The sequence below is a fragment of the Ambystoma mexicanum genome, chromosome 1p (genome assembly GCF_040938575.1).
Source record: "Ambystoma mexicanum isolate Mex_15411 chromosome 1p, UKY_AmexF1_1, whole genome shotgun sequence".
NCBI classification, from domain to species: Eukaryota; Metazoa; Chordata; class Amphibia; order Caudata; family Ambystomatidae; genus Ambystoma; species Ambystoma mexicanum.
Window position 1 is genome coordinate 213,846,106 of NC_090921.1, and position 17,486 is coordinate 213,863,591.

Genomic DNA, 17,486 nt, shown 5'->3' on the forward strand with positions numbered 1-17,486 from the left:
TTTGTTGCTCACATAAGCTCCATTTGATGCCCCAGTCTCATTTTGCCCCTTTTGTTGAGCCCCAACCCCATTTAGCCCCAACACCGAAAGCACCTTTTGTTGCCCACACTCCCAAATAGCTTCTTTTCTTGCCTCCAGCCCCCTTTAGCACCATGTGTTGCCTCTCAACACCTTTAGCCCCTTTGCTTGCCCCGTTAGCCATTTTGTTTTCCCCCAACCTCTTTAGTCCCTTATCTTGCTGCCAAGGGGCCCTGACACAGGCAACTCCCTCATTTTGCACTGCCATTTCGCCATACTCTTCTCCTATTTGGCCCAACGAGCCAGGACGACGCCCCCAGCCCTTCCTATGAACTCCCTGGCTCTCCCAGGTCTAATAGGTAACAACAATCTGCCTGCCCTAGACCGTGGGACCTTGCAGGAGAGTTTAGTCTCCTTGTTTTCTTGGTCATGGATATGTTGTCCTGTGCAATTGTGGCCTGGTCGCATTGCCTACCGTGGAAGGTATGGGGAAGGGGTTGACTTCCCGCCTACTTAACACCTCCACCTGAAAATTGAAAAATGAATTGGGCAGGTTGGCATCCAGCCACGTGCGTTTCAGGGTGATCTCCCATGGACTCATTAAAGGCCTGAACATTTTTCACAGGGATGGAGTCCGCCTGTTGCAATAAGGGACAATGTTCATGGTGAAGAATTGTAGGGCATTCATCAGCTCTGCATGGGTGAGTGTGGAGTGCCCCAGAGTGGTAGTTCCAGGACCTTGTGGCAGTTATCGGCAGTTGTTGTGATGGAACTTTACCCCTAGAGGTGTCTGGTGCCCCGGGTCTGCTGTTGGAGAAGTCTAGACTAGCATGCACTGGTAGGTTATGGGCCGGAGCAGGATCGGGAGACACTCGGTTCAGGGTTCCAGTTTCCTGGTAACACTCCCAGATGGTTGAGGGGTTAAACAATGTATTGCTTTGTATGGTTATGAAATGCCATTGATGAAGTTTCCGCTGTGTTCTTCTTTTGCATTTGTTGGCAGGGTTGTAATAAATGTAAGGATGCGTTGTAATTCTTCATGGCCTTGGCTACCCACAGGATCAATGGCCATTGATTATGCTAGCAAGGGCTGATGGTAGTTGTAATTCAACCCATCTGGAGAGCCAAAGGTTTCAGATCCCTGCCTTAAACTGCCCTACATATCTTAATAATCTTAAGAGCCTTTGTGATACAAGAATCTGCTTCTAGTCTTCATTTGACAACGTTATGCATCATGAACACAGCCTTTGCATATCAAACAAGCCTTCAGATAGCCTGCTATTTTTGAGAAGAAAGATCTAACCTGGTATTGTTTGCCAGGACTGTTGCCAGGGCACAACTACTTCTAGACATCAGGGGGTGGAGAGCAGAACAAAGCTTCAAATAGTGGCTTGTCAATTGCTAGTCCATTGAACAGGTCCAGCTGCAGTTTTGAAAAATACCATGTACGTCTGAGTGACAATGCAGTTGAGCGTCCTTGAGGTGTCAGTGGGAAGTCAAAGCGTAACTTCAGAATTTCAGTAACTTCGTGAATTTGTGCCGTGGCATACTGACTCCTAACGTAGCATCACAAAGCCTAATTAATCATACAGTATGGCATAATAAGGCATGGCAGAAGAGATAATGTTTTCCAAGGATATAATCAAAGTAATTCGACCAACTGTGATGTTTCCAAAGTGAAAAAAGGTGGAGCCAGAAATTGGTTGGTATGTTAGGCAAGGTATGACATAACTCATCTTGACACAAAAAAATGTTATACCACTTGCCACTTGGACTACATGGCAATCTTGGATATGAAAGATGCCTATTTTCATATTTCAATGTTCCCAGTACACAGAAGATTCTTGCGTTTCAAGATAGCAAACCAGCACTACCAATTCAAGGTGCTATTGTTCGGAATAGCATCCGCTCCAAGGGTATTCAACGAGGTACTGGCGGTGGTGGCAGCGCACCTGCGCAGGGAGGCAATCCCAGTGTACCCCTCCCTGGACGACTGGCTGATTACAGGGGAGTCTCCCCAAATTTGCAGACAAAATACAAAAAGAACAATAAATCTTCTTTTCCAATTGGGTTTCTCAATAAACGAGAAAAAATCAAGCCTTGTACCAAACAAGACCAATCAGTTCCTAGGAGCTGTCATAAAGATGGAAGAAGGGCTAGTCTTCCCATCAAAGGAAAGAATCCAAAACATGCTACTACAAATACCTCAGTATCAATCCGTTTGCTCGGCATGATAACATCTTTCATTTACCTGGTCCCACAAGCAAGTTTGCGCATGCGCCCGAAGCAGGTGTGGTTGGCGAAACACTGGTCTCTGGTAAGCAGTCATTGAGACGAACTAGTGGTCGTTTCGCCAACACTAGTACAAGCCCTCCGCTGGTAGGCAAAGGAGAATCTGTTAAAGGGAAAACCCTTCTACGATCCACCGGTGCAAGCAGTAGTTAAAACAGACGCGTCACTCTCTGGGTGGGGGGAAGATCACTTTCATCTAACATTACATGGTCTGTGGACTCACATCAATGCACAGAACCATATCAACATGCTGTAACTTCTAGCGGTATTCAAGGCCCTTCAAGCGAAGCACAGCTGACAAATCAGTTGGTACAGATCCTAACCGTCAGCAGCACTGCAATGTTCTACATCAACAAGCAGGGGGGCACACATTCTCCACATTCTGTCCACGCTAGCACAGAAAATATGAAAATGGGCACTCAAGCGGGGGATGTTCCTAACTTCCCAACATGTTCCAGGGGAACTCAACACCCTAGCAGACTCACTAAGCAGAGATCCCTTACCAGAAGAACACGAATGGCGACTCGACACAAGCGTTGTAGATCACATCTTCTCACAGTGGGGTTACCCCTACGCAAGACTTGTTTGCTACAAAAGAAAACAGGCAATGCCCAGACTTCGCGTCCTGGTTTCCCCAACCAGACTCCAAGGGGAATGCCCTATGTATGAGTTGGTCAGGGAAATGTTCCTACTCTTTTCGCCCCAACTCCTCTAATAAACAGGTTAGTGAACAGGATTCACAGAGAACAGATGACGCTCATCCTAGTTGCTCTCATGTGAGCAAGATAACCATGGTATCCACATCTGCATAAACTGGCGCAGTGCGATCCCATCAAACTCCTGTGCCAGACCAATTTGCTGACCCAGCACGGGGGAATAACATTACACCCTCAACCTCACTCAATGAATTTAGCAGCATGGCTCCTGAAGTCCTAGAGTTTGGACATCTTAATCTACCACAAAGGTGTATCGATATCCTCAAGGAGGCACGTAAACCAAAGACCAGACACTGTTATTTTGACAGGTGGAGGAGATTTGTAATTTGGTGCCAGTCTAAACAAATAAACCCCATAGAATATACTCCAACCCACATTCTTCAGTATATCCTCCACTTGCTAGACTCAGGGTTAGTATTTAACTCAATAAAGGTTCACCAGGCGGCTTTATCAGCTTACACCACCTCTCATAAAAAGGTATCATGGTGGAAGGTTCACATCATTAAGGCATATATGGATGTAGTAAAGAGACTCCACCCTCCTATTTCAAACCCACCGCCAGTCTGGGATCTCAAAGTAGTACTGCAAAGCTGATGGGACCTCCCTTTGAGCCTATGCATAAGTCAAGTCTTAAACACATCACTTTTGAGACTGCCTTCGTGGTGGCTATTACACCCATAAGAAGAGTTAGTGAACTTCAAGCATTGTCAGAGCAAGACCCATTCTTTGTCATCCACAAGGACACACTGGTTTCACGAACACACCCTAGGTTTTCACCTGAATTCATTTCCAAATTTCACATAAACCAATCCATTGAGCTACCAGCCTTCTTTCAAAACCCAACAAGCTCAGCTGAGAGAAAGCTCCATGCACTAGGTGTAAGGAGGGCAGTCCTTTACTATGTAAACAAGACCAGACCGCTCAGAAAAATAGACCAACTGTTTGTCTCCGTAGCCCTGGGCAGAGAAGGGGACCGAATTTCCATGAATGCCATCTCCAGATGAATAGTCAGATGTGTTAGGGAGAATTCTCAGAAATGTGCTAATTCCCTTCTACCTTAGAGACGCCCGCTCTTTTGCTGGACTATAGGACTTTTAATTTTTATCCTGGAGAGAGTGAGGCCTTTTTCCCACTCTGTCATGTATTTTTGTGTGATTTGAACACTGTGTTTCTTTTGGCTTTGGCATCTGACAAACTCCATTGGCATCATCTTTTTACATTGAGTTACACAGCACCTTCAGTGCAGTGGCACAGGGAAGTCTTTCAGATTTACCACAGATTTACCACCTTCTTTCGGTTAAACTACTGTTTCCAAAAGCAGTGAAGTAAAATTGACTTTTCTTACTTCTAGACCCAGCACACACTATCTTACAATAGGCTGCTGGAGTGGTTACTTAGTATCCCCTTTGTCTAGTTTCTCATGTAACATTTTTATGTTACCCTTTCTACAATGAATGGCTGGTGGCAGTGGTTTACTTTTCCCTACCATTGTGTGTTTCTACCGCGGGCTGCAACTGCAGCTGCAGTAAAGCACCCATGGGTGCCCATTTTGTCAAAATGGCTGCGGTCTTCTTTTTTTGCCATTTCTTGTTGGAAAGTCCTTCTTGAGATTTACTCTGCGTGCCAAACGAGGTTTGGTCCCTTTGTTCATTTTGTCTTTGGCAGGATTCACTTGTGAAGCCCGCTTCTGGGTCCAGCGTATCTGGTAGAGAAGGAAGCGAGGGAGGTGCCCGAAACTCCCTGTGCTTAATGCCCTTGGTTACAGGAAGGCACCCAGAGGTGATTGGCTGGCTGCCTGTCCTCGGAGGATAGCCACCCTCCTGTGTAATTGACAGCTAGGCTGCGAATAAATGGGAGAAACCTGCATAAAAGGTGAGGTCTTTGCTTGGAAGGCAGAGTCGACCACTGGACGAAGGAACCAGAAGAAGAACTTGGAAGAGACATCTGCTGCAACTCCTGGACCGTTGGTTTTCCCGGTGAAGTCCTGATGCATCTTTTTACAAGCTCTGAATTCGCCTCGACTAGAGAAGCCCTGCAAAGGACGACTTTTCCCCTTGGGTTTGTGAGACCAATCGACCCCAAGACAAACTCATCTGGAAATCCTCTCAGAGCTGGCTGTACTTCCATTGCTCCTGCTGGAACCGATTGCCAAGGAGAGGAACACCAGAAACAAGTGTGTCGTCTTTAAGTCGAATCCGAGCTCCAGGAAGATCCTCAGGACTCCCATGAAGCAGGACTGACCAAGCCTGAGCCACCTCAACAGAGTGCTGGACCCCAGATGCGAGAAAAGTCCATAAGGAATCCGGGAACCGCGGTGGTGCTATTTGCAAGAAGATGAAACTGTAAAGTGCCGCTGATCTGAAGTTTGCCCATTGCTGCCGCCGACCTTCAATTTGTAGTGCAAGAGTCCCCAGACATCCTCAATCTCTACGACTGAGGCCCAGGAACCACAGGATCTGCATACCTACAACTGGAACAGAAGTCAGCTGGAACAGATTTCTTCAGACCTAAGGTACTGTAAAACTAAGGGGTACTTACCTCTTGTTGTGTAGTTTGTTTGTTTGTTTGTTTATTTATTTGTATGGCACACCTGACCCAAGGATATCTGGGTGCCTATGCAGAGTGAATTACAAGGATACTTTCAGCTTAGTTACATCAGTTGAGATAAATAAAAACAATATAACAATGGATACAATTGAAAATGTGAGCAAGCAAAATATATATAGTAATACATAGATACAGTGAAATGCAGGACATTCATGGACAATCTAAAGGATCTGGGTTAGGAACGTGGCTGACGGATGAGATAGTCTAGGTTGTAGTTTAAGCAATTAGGGCTGGTCATGGGTGTCGTTCGTAATGAGCCAGTTAAAAGGTAGCGCCTGAAGAGATAAAAGGGTTGGTCTGCTCTCAATGATGGGGGCAAGGCAGTCCAGGCTTGTGGTGCCATTAGAGGGAAGCTAGTTCCTCCTGCTTTTTTTAGTCTGAATCTAGGCACGGCTAAACGTGCCGAGTTATTAGTCCTATAGAACGGGACGATGGTTGTTTGGTGATTCTCTCAGAGAGGCATGTAGGAGCTACATGGTTGAGACATTTATGCGTGAGGGATAGTGTTTTGAGCAGGATTTTGTCTTTAGTGTTGAGCCATTTCAACTGTCTCCTCAGGTGTGAAATGTGTTCTCTCTTGGGTATGCCAAAATCAGCTCTTAAAGCATTGTTTTGCAATGTTTGGATTTTCTTGATGAGGTATTTATTGGCCCTCAGATAAAGGACATTGCAGTAATCCAATTCTGAAAGTATAAGTGCTCTTGCTAAGGTAATGCAGCTTTCCTTTGTCAAGAATGGTCTGCATGCTCTAATCAGTTTACAAGTGCAAGCAGTGGCAGATGCCAAGGTGATAACTTGTTTGTTAAGGGTGAAGGCGGAGTCGCCTACCTTTTTACTACTTTTTCTACATTAATGGTATTACCATCAATGTTGAAGGTGGTGTATTTCTGGCCTTGTTTGCTAAGATTGGGTGTTGAACCGAGTATAAGCAACTCAGTCTTGTCATAATTCAGGCATAATCCATGTGTGGCCATCCATGCCTGGATGATGAGGTATTTTTTATTTACTAAAGCCAAGTCCTTATCATACTCGCCCGATAAGGGTATGAGGATCTGGGTGTCATCTGCATAGTTAGCGTAGGTGACACCCAGATGGTCTAGGTCATTGAACAGTGGCTTTGTGAATATGTTATACAGTGTGGGGGAAACACAGGAACTTTTCTTTTTTTTATTGTATTTGGTTAAAATAACCTTTTACAAAATTTCATATACATAATCATCTCAAAAATATACAAGTTACCACACATGTTATGGGAATTGTGTCAGCTGCTGCCACTGGCGAGAAGACACACATGGTCCTATTATTAAGGAATGATTTAATCCAAGTGATGGCACTTGGTAAAAAATGAGTTGCTGAGGTCAGGTGATTGCATAGTACTTGGTGGTCCACCAGGTCGAATGTGGCCGAGAGGTCGAGGAGGAGCAGCAAGGCAGTTTTACCCTTGCACTTCAATTCATCAATCTGAGTCTTTAGGTCTAATAGAGCTGTCTCAGTACCATGTCGGGGTCTAAAACACCATTGTCGGACACCAAGGAGATGATTTATCTCTAGATACTTCTGTATTTGAGTATAAGCCATTTTATCCAGGATCTTAAGTAAAAAAGGTAAAGTGGTAATAGGTCTGTAGTTGTTCGGGATTGTAAGGTCCAGAGTCTGTATTTTTCAAAAGGGGAAGGACCCAAGATTCTATTTTAAGTTGCAGGGGACGGTACCTGAGGCAAATGAACAGTTGATCAATTTTGTTATGAAAGGAGAAAGGTCGCTGGCGACATCTTTGATAATCTGTGCTGGACAAATGTCTCCTTGGCAGTTTGATGGTTTGAGTGATAGAATGTGTTTTTCTACCTCATACATTGAGACTTGAGAACATTTTAACTGGTTAATAGGTTTGTTAGAGTCTGGGAATATGTCATTTTTGTCTAGCCTAGGTAGTGTGGTTTTTTTGTTAGCAATTTTACTTTGGAGTAAGGTTATTTTATTCTGTAGGGCATTCTGTATACTGGTGCACCAAAGTTTGTCCTTAAGGCAGTCGTCAGTTTGTGGGATATGTGCTTCCAGTTCCCTTAGGATAGTGAACAGTTCCCTGGAGCTAGAGTTTGCTTACATGATCCTTTCGTTGTAGGATTCATGTTTAGCACAAATTATTTCTTTTTTGTAGTGGGTTGCTAGATTAAACAGATTAGTTTTATTTTCATCAGTGGGGTTGGCTTTCCATAGGCATTCAAGGTTTCTTTTTTCCTTTCACTTGGTTTTTAGATGGGGCGTGAACCATGAGGTCAGATGGGCTTTAGGTTTGCTTTTCCGTCTCTTGAGAGGGGCAATTTTGTCAAGGGCTTTCGTCATGGCATCATTATAGGCAAGTATGAGGATATCTGGACTAGTTGAATTGGGAAGTAGGTCAAGAGTAGGCAAGATGAGCGGAATGATTTATTCGGCCGTGATATTTATTTTGTTCCTAGTGGGGAGGGATGGAGTGATGGGGTTGACTTTAGATTTCGCATAAGTAGCTGGCAAGGTAAATGATATTAAATGATGGTCCTTCCAGGCTAAAGGTGAGCTTGCTGTGATGGAGGTAACGCAGTTGTAGTCTGCTACCCAATCAAGGGTTCTCCCTTTGTCATGAGTAGCTTGAGTCACTTTTTTGGTGAGTCCCTGTTCTGTTAGTACATTAGCAATGGCCAAGGCTTGGTGGTCATTGGGATCATTGAATCCAAGATTAAAGTCTCCAAGCACAAGTATATGAGAGGTCGTGTTGGTGTTCTCAGAGAGGATGGCAGAGAGGTCATCTTCAAATGAACCAAGTGGTCCTGGAGGTCTGTATATAAGGTAGAATGTTAGGGTGTCATTATTGGAGATCGGGAATGTAGCTGTGAGTAGTTCACATGAACTAGTAGTAGGGGAGGGAACCAATCTCATGGCAAGGTCAGATTTTGGAGATCGGGAATGTAGCTGTGAGTAGTTCACATGAACTAGTAATAGGGGAGGGAACCAATCTCATGGCAAGGTCAGATTTGGCGATGAAGGCTCTGCCGCCAACTTTGGAACTGGTTCTGTCCGCTCTTATGTTTTCATAGTTGTCTGGTATAGCTAGGAGTAGGGCAGGGCCAGCGGCAACATGAAGCCAGGATTTGATTATCGCCAGGATGTCATAATTCTCGCCAGTGATCAGATTTGCAATTTCTGTGGGGTGTGCTACTAAGGATCTAGCGTTAATTAATGTGCCTTTGATATCTTGGCAATTGGTAGTTGTCACTGTATTCTTCGATGCTGTTTTCTTATGGGGGTGCATAGCAGTCATAGAGGTGGCAGGCGAAGTACGTGGCATGTAATAGATGAGTTGTCTGGGCTGGAATAGTGGAAGGTCCTTTTGTTGTAAATGGGCGTTTCCATTGTGCTGTGGTTGCTGTTGTGGGGTTGGTTGGTTTGGATAAGGGACTTAGCTGGTGGTTTATGGAGCTTGGTCTGGACTGGACCCTAGAGTTTCTAGTTAGGGGTGCGCACGGGAGATTGGTTAGGGTAATGTGGTGAGGGTTTATAAGGGTGGTAGGGGGGATGTGGCTGTGGGCCATACTAATCATGTTTCTTGTCTGTATGGTAGTCATTGGCAAAGATGGAGCATAGGGGTGTTGGAGGGTGGTGGTTAAGCCACAGCCTATAATCTGCGGGTGCAGATGTACTACTGCTCGCAGTGTTCGTAGGGTGTATAATAGTTAAAACAATACGACCCTAAAGACATACATAATGCTGGCAATATGCAGTGGGACTAGATTCCTGCTTCAAAGACCACAGTAGCTAGTGTGGAGGTAGTTGTGTGCTATACTTGCTAGTTCTTCTGATTTATTGAAACTGAGAGTGTGTATTTTGAAGTATATTTTTGTGTTGCAAATATTTGCTCCCTTCTAACGAAGGCTTATTCAACTGACTGTTAAATGAATAAATAATCATTTAATCAAGAAACCCTGAGTGTAAATGTTTACTTGGATACTTGTTACTGTGAATCTCTATGTTATAACCCTCCAGCTCACATTGACCCCTATTGAGATAAGCCTGGCTGCTCAGTCAATCTACCAACTTGTGTAGTACATGATTATACCAAAAGGTTGGGTTAACTATTGCCAAGAGGACAAAAATGGTGCCGTCTACCACAGGGTACTGCATACAATCTTGCCTAACAAGATGCATGCAGCTCTGTTACTCTTTACCAAGCAAAACACTGCCTTTCACACTAACAGCTCACTCCACAAGGGGTACCGGAGCTACTTTGGCCTTTATTGCAAACGTCCCACTGGACATCATTTTCAAAGCAGCTTAGTACACACTTCCACTCCCCTCTCCCCTTCCCCAGTTTCCACCCCCTTTCTCTTGACCTCACACCCTGTACACCTAAAACCCCATCGCCCCTTGACTCATTCTGAAATCTGCCCATTACAACCCCCTCATACCATCCAACATATTCACTGCCCTCCCAATCCCCCTTGACCCACCCTTCGTCCCTCACATTCCTACCTCAGCCCACCTACTCTTCCCACCCCCCACCGACGTAACCCTCTGAGCAGACACTTAGGCACCACAGGCACCCAGCTCCTCCCATACACCTCCTCAACCTGTCACAACACCCCTGCATGTCCCTACCACACACACCTCCCCACCGGGCAGCCATGTCCCTCAAGCTCCCTCCCTGATGAGCACCACAAATTCCACATCCCCTCACAAAGTCACTTGCATCCTCTTTAATGCCTGCTCTGTAGCAAGAAACAGACACCGCATCTTTGACCTCCTATCCTCTGACAAGCCAGACCTCATTTTTATCACTTAAACTCAGTTCTCCGACGACTTTGCCCCTGTAGCACAGAAAGACTTTCCCCCTGGCTACTCGCTCATCGCCCACAATAGACCCTCCAGAAGCGGCCGAGTGGCAGTCCTCTTCAATCGTCATTTCTCCGTCTCACTTGTCGAATCCCAGAAATGCACTGCCTCCTGTGAATCCCTTCTAGTAAAACTATCTCTACCACCGACCTTCACCCACAGCTTCCACCTCATCTACAGACCCCCTGGATACGACAGACATTTAGCCAACAACCTTTGTGATTCAATAGCTAACATTCAAGTAAATCACCCATCTCTTACAATCCTAGGAGACTTCAATATCTAGTTCGAAATCCCCAACAGCCCCATGACTCATCCGCTGGTTTACAGTCTTGATGCGCTCAGCCTCTCCCATCATACAACTGGACCAACCCACTCAGGTGGAGACACCCATGAGGCAGTTTTCAGCACCCATGACCTGGTTTATTTATACCGTCCCAAAACACTCATCTGGACTGACCACTATGCAATCCCTTTCTCTATCCACACCCCTAACCCTCCTCCTACAGCCCCCCCCCCAGGAAATCAAATGCTGGAACAAAGTCAAGATCCTTCCAGACCTAGCCGAAGCCCTGCTTCTTCGCCCTCCTCCAACACATTCTTCCCCAACCCCCAATAGAGCCTTAACCATCGACACTTTCAACTCCTGGCTTAATGACTCACTGATTCCTCTCACGCCAACGTGCCCCGCTTCCTCACGCAATGGACTGTCCCTTAAATGGTTCACGCCCCTCCTGAGGAATGCCAAAAAACAAAATAACCCTCTTGAGCACAATTGGTGAGCATCTTAAACCGTTCTCAGTAGATCCATGTTCGCCTTGCACCATCGGAACTGTAAAGCTGAAATCCGAAAAGACTCTGAGACTCCCTCTCACTATACTTCTACAACACCGCTCTTGACAGGACGACATCCCTTAACACCAAAATGACCTCCCTCTCCCACCCATCAACGACCCCTCCTGATCCCATTGCCCCGACACCCAATTTCCCTACCCATCTCCAGAGACGAGTTCCTTGACCTATTATCAGCCAGCAAACCCTCCAGGTCACCCCTCGATCCCTGCCCAGCCACTGTCCTGAAATAAATATTTTCGTCTACCTGCACAGGAGAACTTGCAAGAGCCATTCTAAATGAATCCCTCACCCCTGGCATGTTCCCTGATGCCTTCAAAATAGCACATGTCAAGCCACTCCTAAAAAAGGCATCCCTTGACTTACAGACCGATCTCCAACACCAGATTTCTTGATAAACTCATTCACCAGACTGCATACTCCCAGCTCAACTACTTTGTACAATCCAACTGCCCCTACGACCCTGCATAATCAGGCATCAGACGACACAGAACTGAATCCACTGATATCGATCTGGGATGATCTCAAGGTCACTGCAGACTCTGAAGGCTGCTCACCGCTGATTCGCCTGGATCTCTCTGCAGCCTTTGACACAGTTAGCCACTCAATCCTTCTTGACCACCTTCACTCTCTAGGAATCCGTGGCACGGCTCTCAAATGGATCGCCTCCTTCCTCAGCAACAGGAAACAAATAACCCTCCTCTCCCCTTATGGCTCAACTGCTCACTCGGTGAACAGTGGTGTACCCCAAGGTGCATGCCGGTCTGCTCTCCTGTTCAACCTCCATATGGCCACTCTACCAGGAATCATCTGCATACACATCTCATGTTACAACTATGCTGGTGATACCCAAATTATCCTCAAAATTCCCAAGCCAGACAACAACCCCCATCCCGACCTTGAAGCCTGTCTCTGCGATCTTGATCGATGGATGACAATAAACCACCTCCTTTTGAACCCTGCTAAAACTAAAATCATGGTGTGCGGCAATACTACCCTTCTACCACAGCCGCTCCCATGGCCCCCGTCCCTCGGCCAACCTCCCTCCCTCAGTTAAAGCGAAAAACCTAGGTTGCACCATGGACTCAGGCCTGACCCTCTCCCGTCAGATCAACAACGTGTCAAAATGCTGGCACTACCACCTAAAACTTCTCAGACGCATTTTTCCCTACCTCTCCTACCTGAACAGACTTGCCACAGTTATGTCTATTGTGATGTCGCGACTGGACTATGCAAACTCCCTATACCTAGGAGCCCCAGTATACCAACTCAACAAACTCCAAACCGCTGCTGCAAAACTACTCCTTGCCCTGGGTCAAAGAGACCACAACTCACTAGCCCTCCGAACCCTCCAATGGCCCCCAGTCGGATGAAGGGCCACATTCAAGACCCTATGCATCACCCACCGAGCAGTACACAAGACCGGCCCATTATACCTACAAGAAAAGATAAAACCATACCTCCCATCTCACACCCTAATATCAAGCGCTGCCCTTTTTCTAGTGATCCCAAACTCTAACTCTGTCAGGATCAGAGGATCTGTCTTCTCAACCTTGGCCTCTTCTCTGTGGAACTCGCTCCCCCCTCGTATTCGACGCACCCAACAATATATGACGTTCTGCAAAGCTCTAAAAATGTGGCTCTTTCCATAATACCAACCACGACCATCTGAAGCGATTGAACACTAGCAACCCGATGACTAATGCTCAATGAGATCCCGAACAATGTCATCACTGAATACACGTATTAATTTGCTACAAGCAATCGCATGCTTGAAATTGGGAATATCGATCTCTTTAGATCATAACTCCACCAAACACTCTCCTCCCATATCACTATGCTTACTCTCTACACCATCACAAAACTAGAGTGCCGCTACACCCCTCGATCAATTTCGGCCTAGCTGCTCACCTACGAACATCACTCCATGAACACCTCATCACTCTAATAAAATGCAGATATATCCCATGACAAACCGGTCTAGCTGCACACCTTAGCGTCCTACAGGCCTAACGCAGCCAAATCCCAGTCTGGATGTCCATCCGCCAGACTGCACACATTCAACTGATATCTTCACCACCACGCCTAATGCTAGGACGCAGCTACCATCAGGCAATTACACCAGCTGCACACATAACTGGTGCACCCTACGACACCCTACTCTCTCAACTGATCCGAACTACGGTCCCCGAGGGCGTGCAAACTACCAGCGCTTTGAGGTCATACCAAGGATATATAGAGCACTATATAAATGCCAAATAACAATAACTTACTTTTTGACATATATGGCATTCTTTACGAAAGAGGGAATCCCCCGGCTATTTTAGTTTTGTCAAAGACGCCTTTCTGACATATTGGCCTTCATTACAAGCTGGGCGCAAAGGGATTCCGGGCACCGGTAATGACACTGGTGCCGGTAATCCCTTTGCGCCCTATTCCGAGGTCCCTTTGTGGGTCCCTTCCTTACTGCCTGGTTTTAGCAGGCGTTAAGGACGGGAACCGCAAAGGGATACCGGGGTCAATAACGGTACCGTAATTTACGGTACCGTTATTGCCGCCTTCCCCCTTCCCATTGAGCCCTATGGGGGCTCAAATGGGAATGGGGAATGGCTTTGCAAATGGGGACTTACTGGTCCCGCAATGGTCGGAATAGACCGGTAAGTCCCCATGTCACCAAGTCGGTGGTGGTACCGGTATTAGTGCTAGTCATAGCGCTAACAGCGCCATGACTAGCACCAACCTCGGAATGAGGCCCATTGCCACATCCAGTCACGGTTTGAAATGACAGCAGGGGACAACTTCATGCAATCTTCATAGAAAGAGGACAGCAAGGGCTGATCACAGAAAACTACGCATAACGGAACAGAATAACAAAGTCTGTAGTCTCGACAGCAGGGCCCTCATTACGACCTCGGCGGTAGCCATGCCGCTGTTGGCGGCATGGCTGTCGCTGAAATCGGGTCCGGGTCCACAGAATGAGGAATTACCGGGCCATTCCGAGTTCGTAAGGCCCGGTAATTCCTCCCTCCAAGGACCCGGACCCGGTCCTTCCCCATTTCCATTTCAGCCCCCATAGGGCGGAATGGGAATGGGAGACGGAGCAAACAACGGGCCATTACGAGTTGGCCCGTTGTTTGCTCCCTCTTCCCCTCGCGGGACCGGTAAGCACGCCTGGTTTGACCAGGCGTTGCTTCCTGGGTCCGGCGAGGAGACCTCGTAATGAGGCGGTACGGGGTAAGCGGCGCCGGCACCTTTTACGGCACCGTTTACCCCGTACCGCCAGGGTCGTAATGAGGCCCCAGGTCTGTTACATGCCAGACGAGCGGACCAGTCGTATCTTTGACTCTTTCACTTGGCAGTATCACAAGATTCCGCATTTTGTTTTCTTTGCAGATGACTCGAGACAGCTGCTATTGGCAGATTCTGAAGATGGACCTTTGAAAAGACTTCGGGACAAGTGCACGTCCATTTTCTGGCACTCTGTGACGTCATTCTTTGCATCAACAGCCCGTTCCCACCGTGTCCCTTCTGCTGCCTCTCTTTCGCTAACGCAGCCTTCCCCACGCTGTTTTCATTGTATCCCGCCCCATTTTTCAGGCGCTCTTTCATCCGCCCTCACGCTTTATTTGCTGGGCCATCTAATCTTCTGGCAATAGTAGAAAATGTGTACGTTTACACTGCTTGTCCCTCACACAGCTGTTCCCCTGCAGCTCTGACTGTATCATGGACGTGCTCTGATAAGGACGCAACGTCAAGGTTATTCCGAAAAGTGGGCCAGCCAGGGCGAGTGGGATGGCGTGAACAGAGACGGCTCTGCCCCACCAGACATCTGAACACTAGCATTCATTATTGAGCTAGAGCCTAGACGCTGTGTAGCCCTGCACAAGCCGCTTTATTTAAATGCCAGCATTGTATTATTATGTGTCTGCAGCAGAAACACCTAGAAGGTCAAGTCTGAGCGTTGTACAATAATATTACTGAACGTGTAGGAGCCCTACAGCATGCGCATGAACCCACTGAGCATATTGACTCGTGGCTCAGGTTCGTTTCCTTCATTTTATGCGTGCGATCGAGAGAAACGGTTTATCTTACCGGTGTCTGAGCAGACGAGGAGCAGCAGGGCCGCCAGCCACGCCAAACGGCCCATGGCCAGCCAGGGCGTCGAGGAAGGGGAGCGTATGTGAGGCGCCCCGGAGTCAGCCCCAAGCAAAGCTGCAGGCTGTCATGCCGAGTGCGCGGCTCTTCCGCGCTTCTGGTTTCCGCTGTTTGACTGAGAGATACAGGAAGGGGGTGGCAGCCAAAAAGTACAGGTGCCCACAAAGGAGTGGGGGCGGGTGCTGGGCGCTGCAATTACAGGCACGCCACAACTTGAGGTCTGTGAGCAGGGGTCAAGTCCTAAAAAGAAAAGTGGGGGTTACCATTAGCGTACCAATCAGTGGTGGAACTTTGCTGAAAATGTTGAGGGGGGCATGACATCTGAAGAAAAGGTGCCCCAGCCAAATGAATGGGGACCAAATGGTGTGCCATGAAAGTTGGGGGGTACAAACACCCCTGTCCCCCCCTAAAGTTAAGCCCATGATATCAATTGAATGTGGGGTCACCAGAAATTAGCATATCAAGTTACCGTCAAAGTGCGGGACTCCGTCCACCGGCGTGTACCCTCCACTTGAGGGTTTAGCTGTAGTCTGGGGGAAGAGCTTGTATGCACCCAAAGTACCCACCGTTTCTGCAAGAGAGGCTCAGGGGCGGAGTCAGACTCAACATTTTGTGGGGGTGAATGGCAGCTTTGAAAGCTGGTAGTGAGTGTGGCCATTAAACCAATTGCGCTGTTGAACCCCCCCACCCCCTCACTCTTCCCCAGTCCCTTCCAGGAGGCTGAATGGCTACTTCAACTTCCTTTGGCCCATTGGATGCATCGTTCACCCCAATTCAGAAGCTATTTAGTTTCACAAACGGGCTCATCAGAGGCGTGGGCCATCTAAAAGCTGAGCCCAACCGTGGAGCCTTTAGCGTCCTCATAGGGCAGTGGTCTTCGCACTTTTGTAGGCCAACCCTCCCTTAAAGAAACATTTTCACAGGTCCCCACCCCTGTTCCTGGTCATGAGGTTAGCAGGCATATGGAAAGGGAGGCACGTGGTATGCCGTCAACCCCTTACCCAGGGGTGGGCTGTGGGTGACGGCATGCCAAGATGCCACCTTCACCACTCTAAGGCAGAATATTGAACCCTTTTAGTCTTGAAGGGGAGTACAAGCTTGGATGTTTTTGAGGGGCATCCTATTGAGGTCCAGATGACATTTGCTTTGCTAGGAGGGTGGACATACGTAACAAGGAGGACAACACGACGAGAATTGAATGGTATACTTCTGCGGCAGGAGGACTGAGGAGGGGTTGAAGCCGGCTCATCGAACCAATTGTCTCCGATTATTTAATTGCAGGTGGATGCGAGAGGGCAAATGTTTCCAATGTAAAAGACCCTGTTGAAATAAACGATCCATAAAGTCTGACCTTCCTTGATACATCCAGGCTGTACCTAAACCACGTTGTCCCATTCACTCTTGTTGTCCTAGTCTCAATGTAATGCGCCCTGATGCCCGTGGTCTGTGGCACTATATAAATAAATAAATAAATACGAATAAAAAATAAAAAAAGACGGATGACAGAGGATGGAATTTGCACAGCATGGAACAGGTGTGTTGTGAACATATGTCTTTTTCATTTTGGAATCCAAATTTACACTGCCTTCTATTCTCCCTCATCACTCGCCTTCCCCTGCTCACTCTCTCCACTATCTCTAAATTCTTCACACTCCCTCCTCTGAACTTTCTGTTCCTCCCCTGTTCTGTCACCCTTCTCTCGCTCCCTCCTTCAGATGTCCTTTTTGTACTCTTACATCCTCACTCAGACTCCCTTTTGTGTTCTCGTATTCCCTACCGCTACTTGATCAATACCCTCATTCCCTTTATACTGTCCTTTGTCTTTGTCACTCCTTCCTGTTCCTTCTGTATCACTTCCTTTCCTCCCATCCTTGCACTGCCTCCCGTGCAACCCTTGCACTCAGGGACTGTTTCTGTATCCCTACAGTCCCTCTACCAGCACTTGACGCCTGATGTCTGCACTTAACCTTGCACTTGCCA

The 17,486-nt window shown here is 47.3% G+C and overlaps 1 protein-coding gene across 1 annotated transcript in view; it reads right to left on the reverse strand.

Annotated features, from left to right (window-relative positions):
* LOC138567877 (uncharacterized) overlaps positions 1-15,622 on the reverse strand; it is a 100,223-nt gene extending 84,601 nt beyond the window's left edge. The window contains exon 1 of the mRNA XM_069646371.1: positions 15,444-15,622. Within this exon, the coding sequence (XP_069502472.1) occupies positions 15,444-15,498 (55 nt within the window). The 5' untranslated portion in view covers positions 15,499-15,622. The remainder of the gene's footprint in view (positions 1-15,443) is intronic.
* Positions 15,623-17,486: the final 1,864 nt, after the last annotated feature.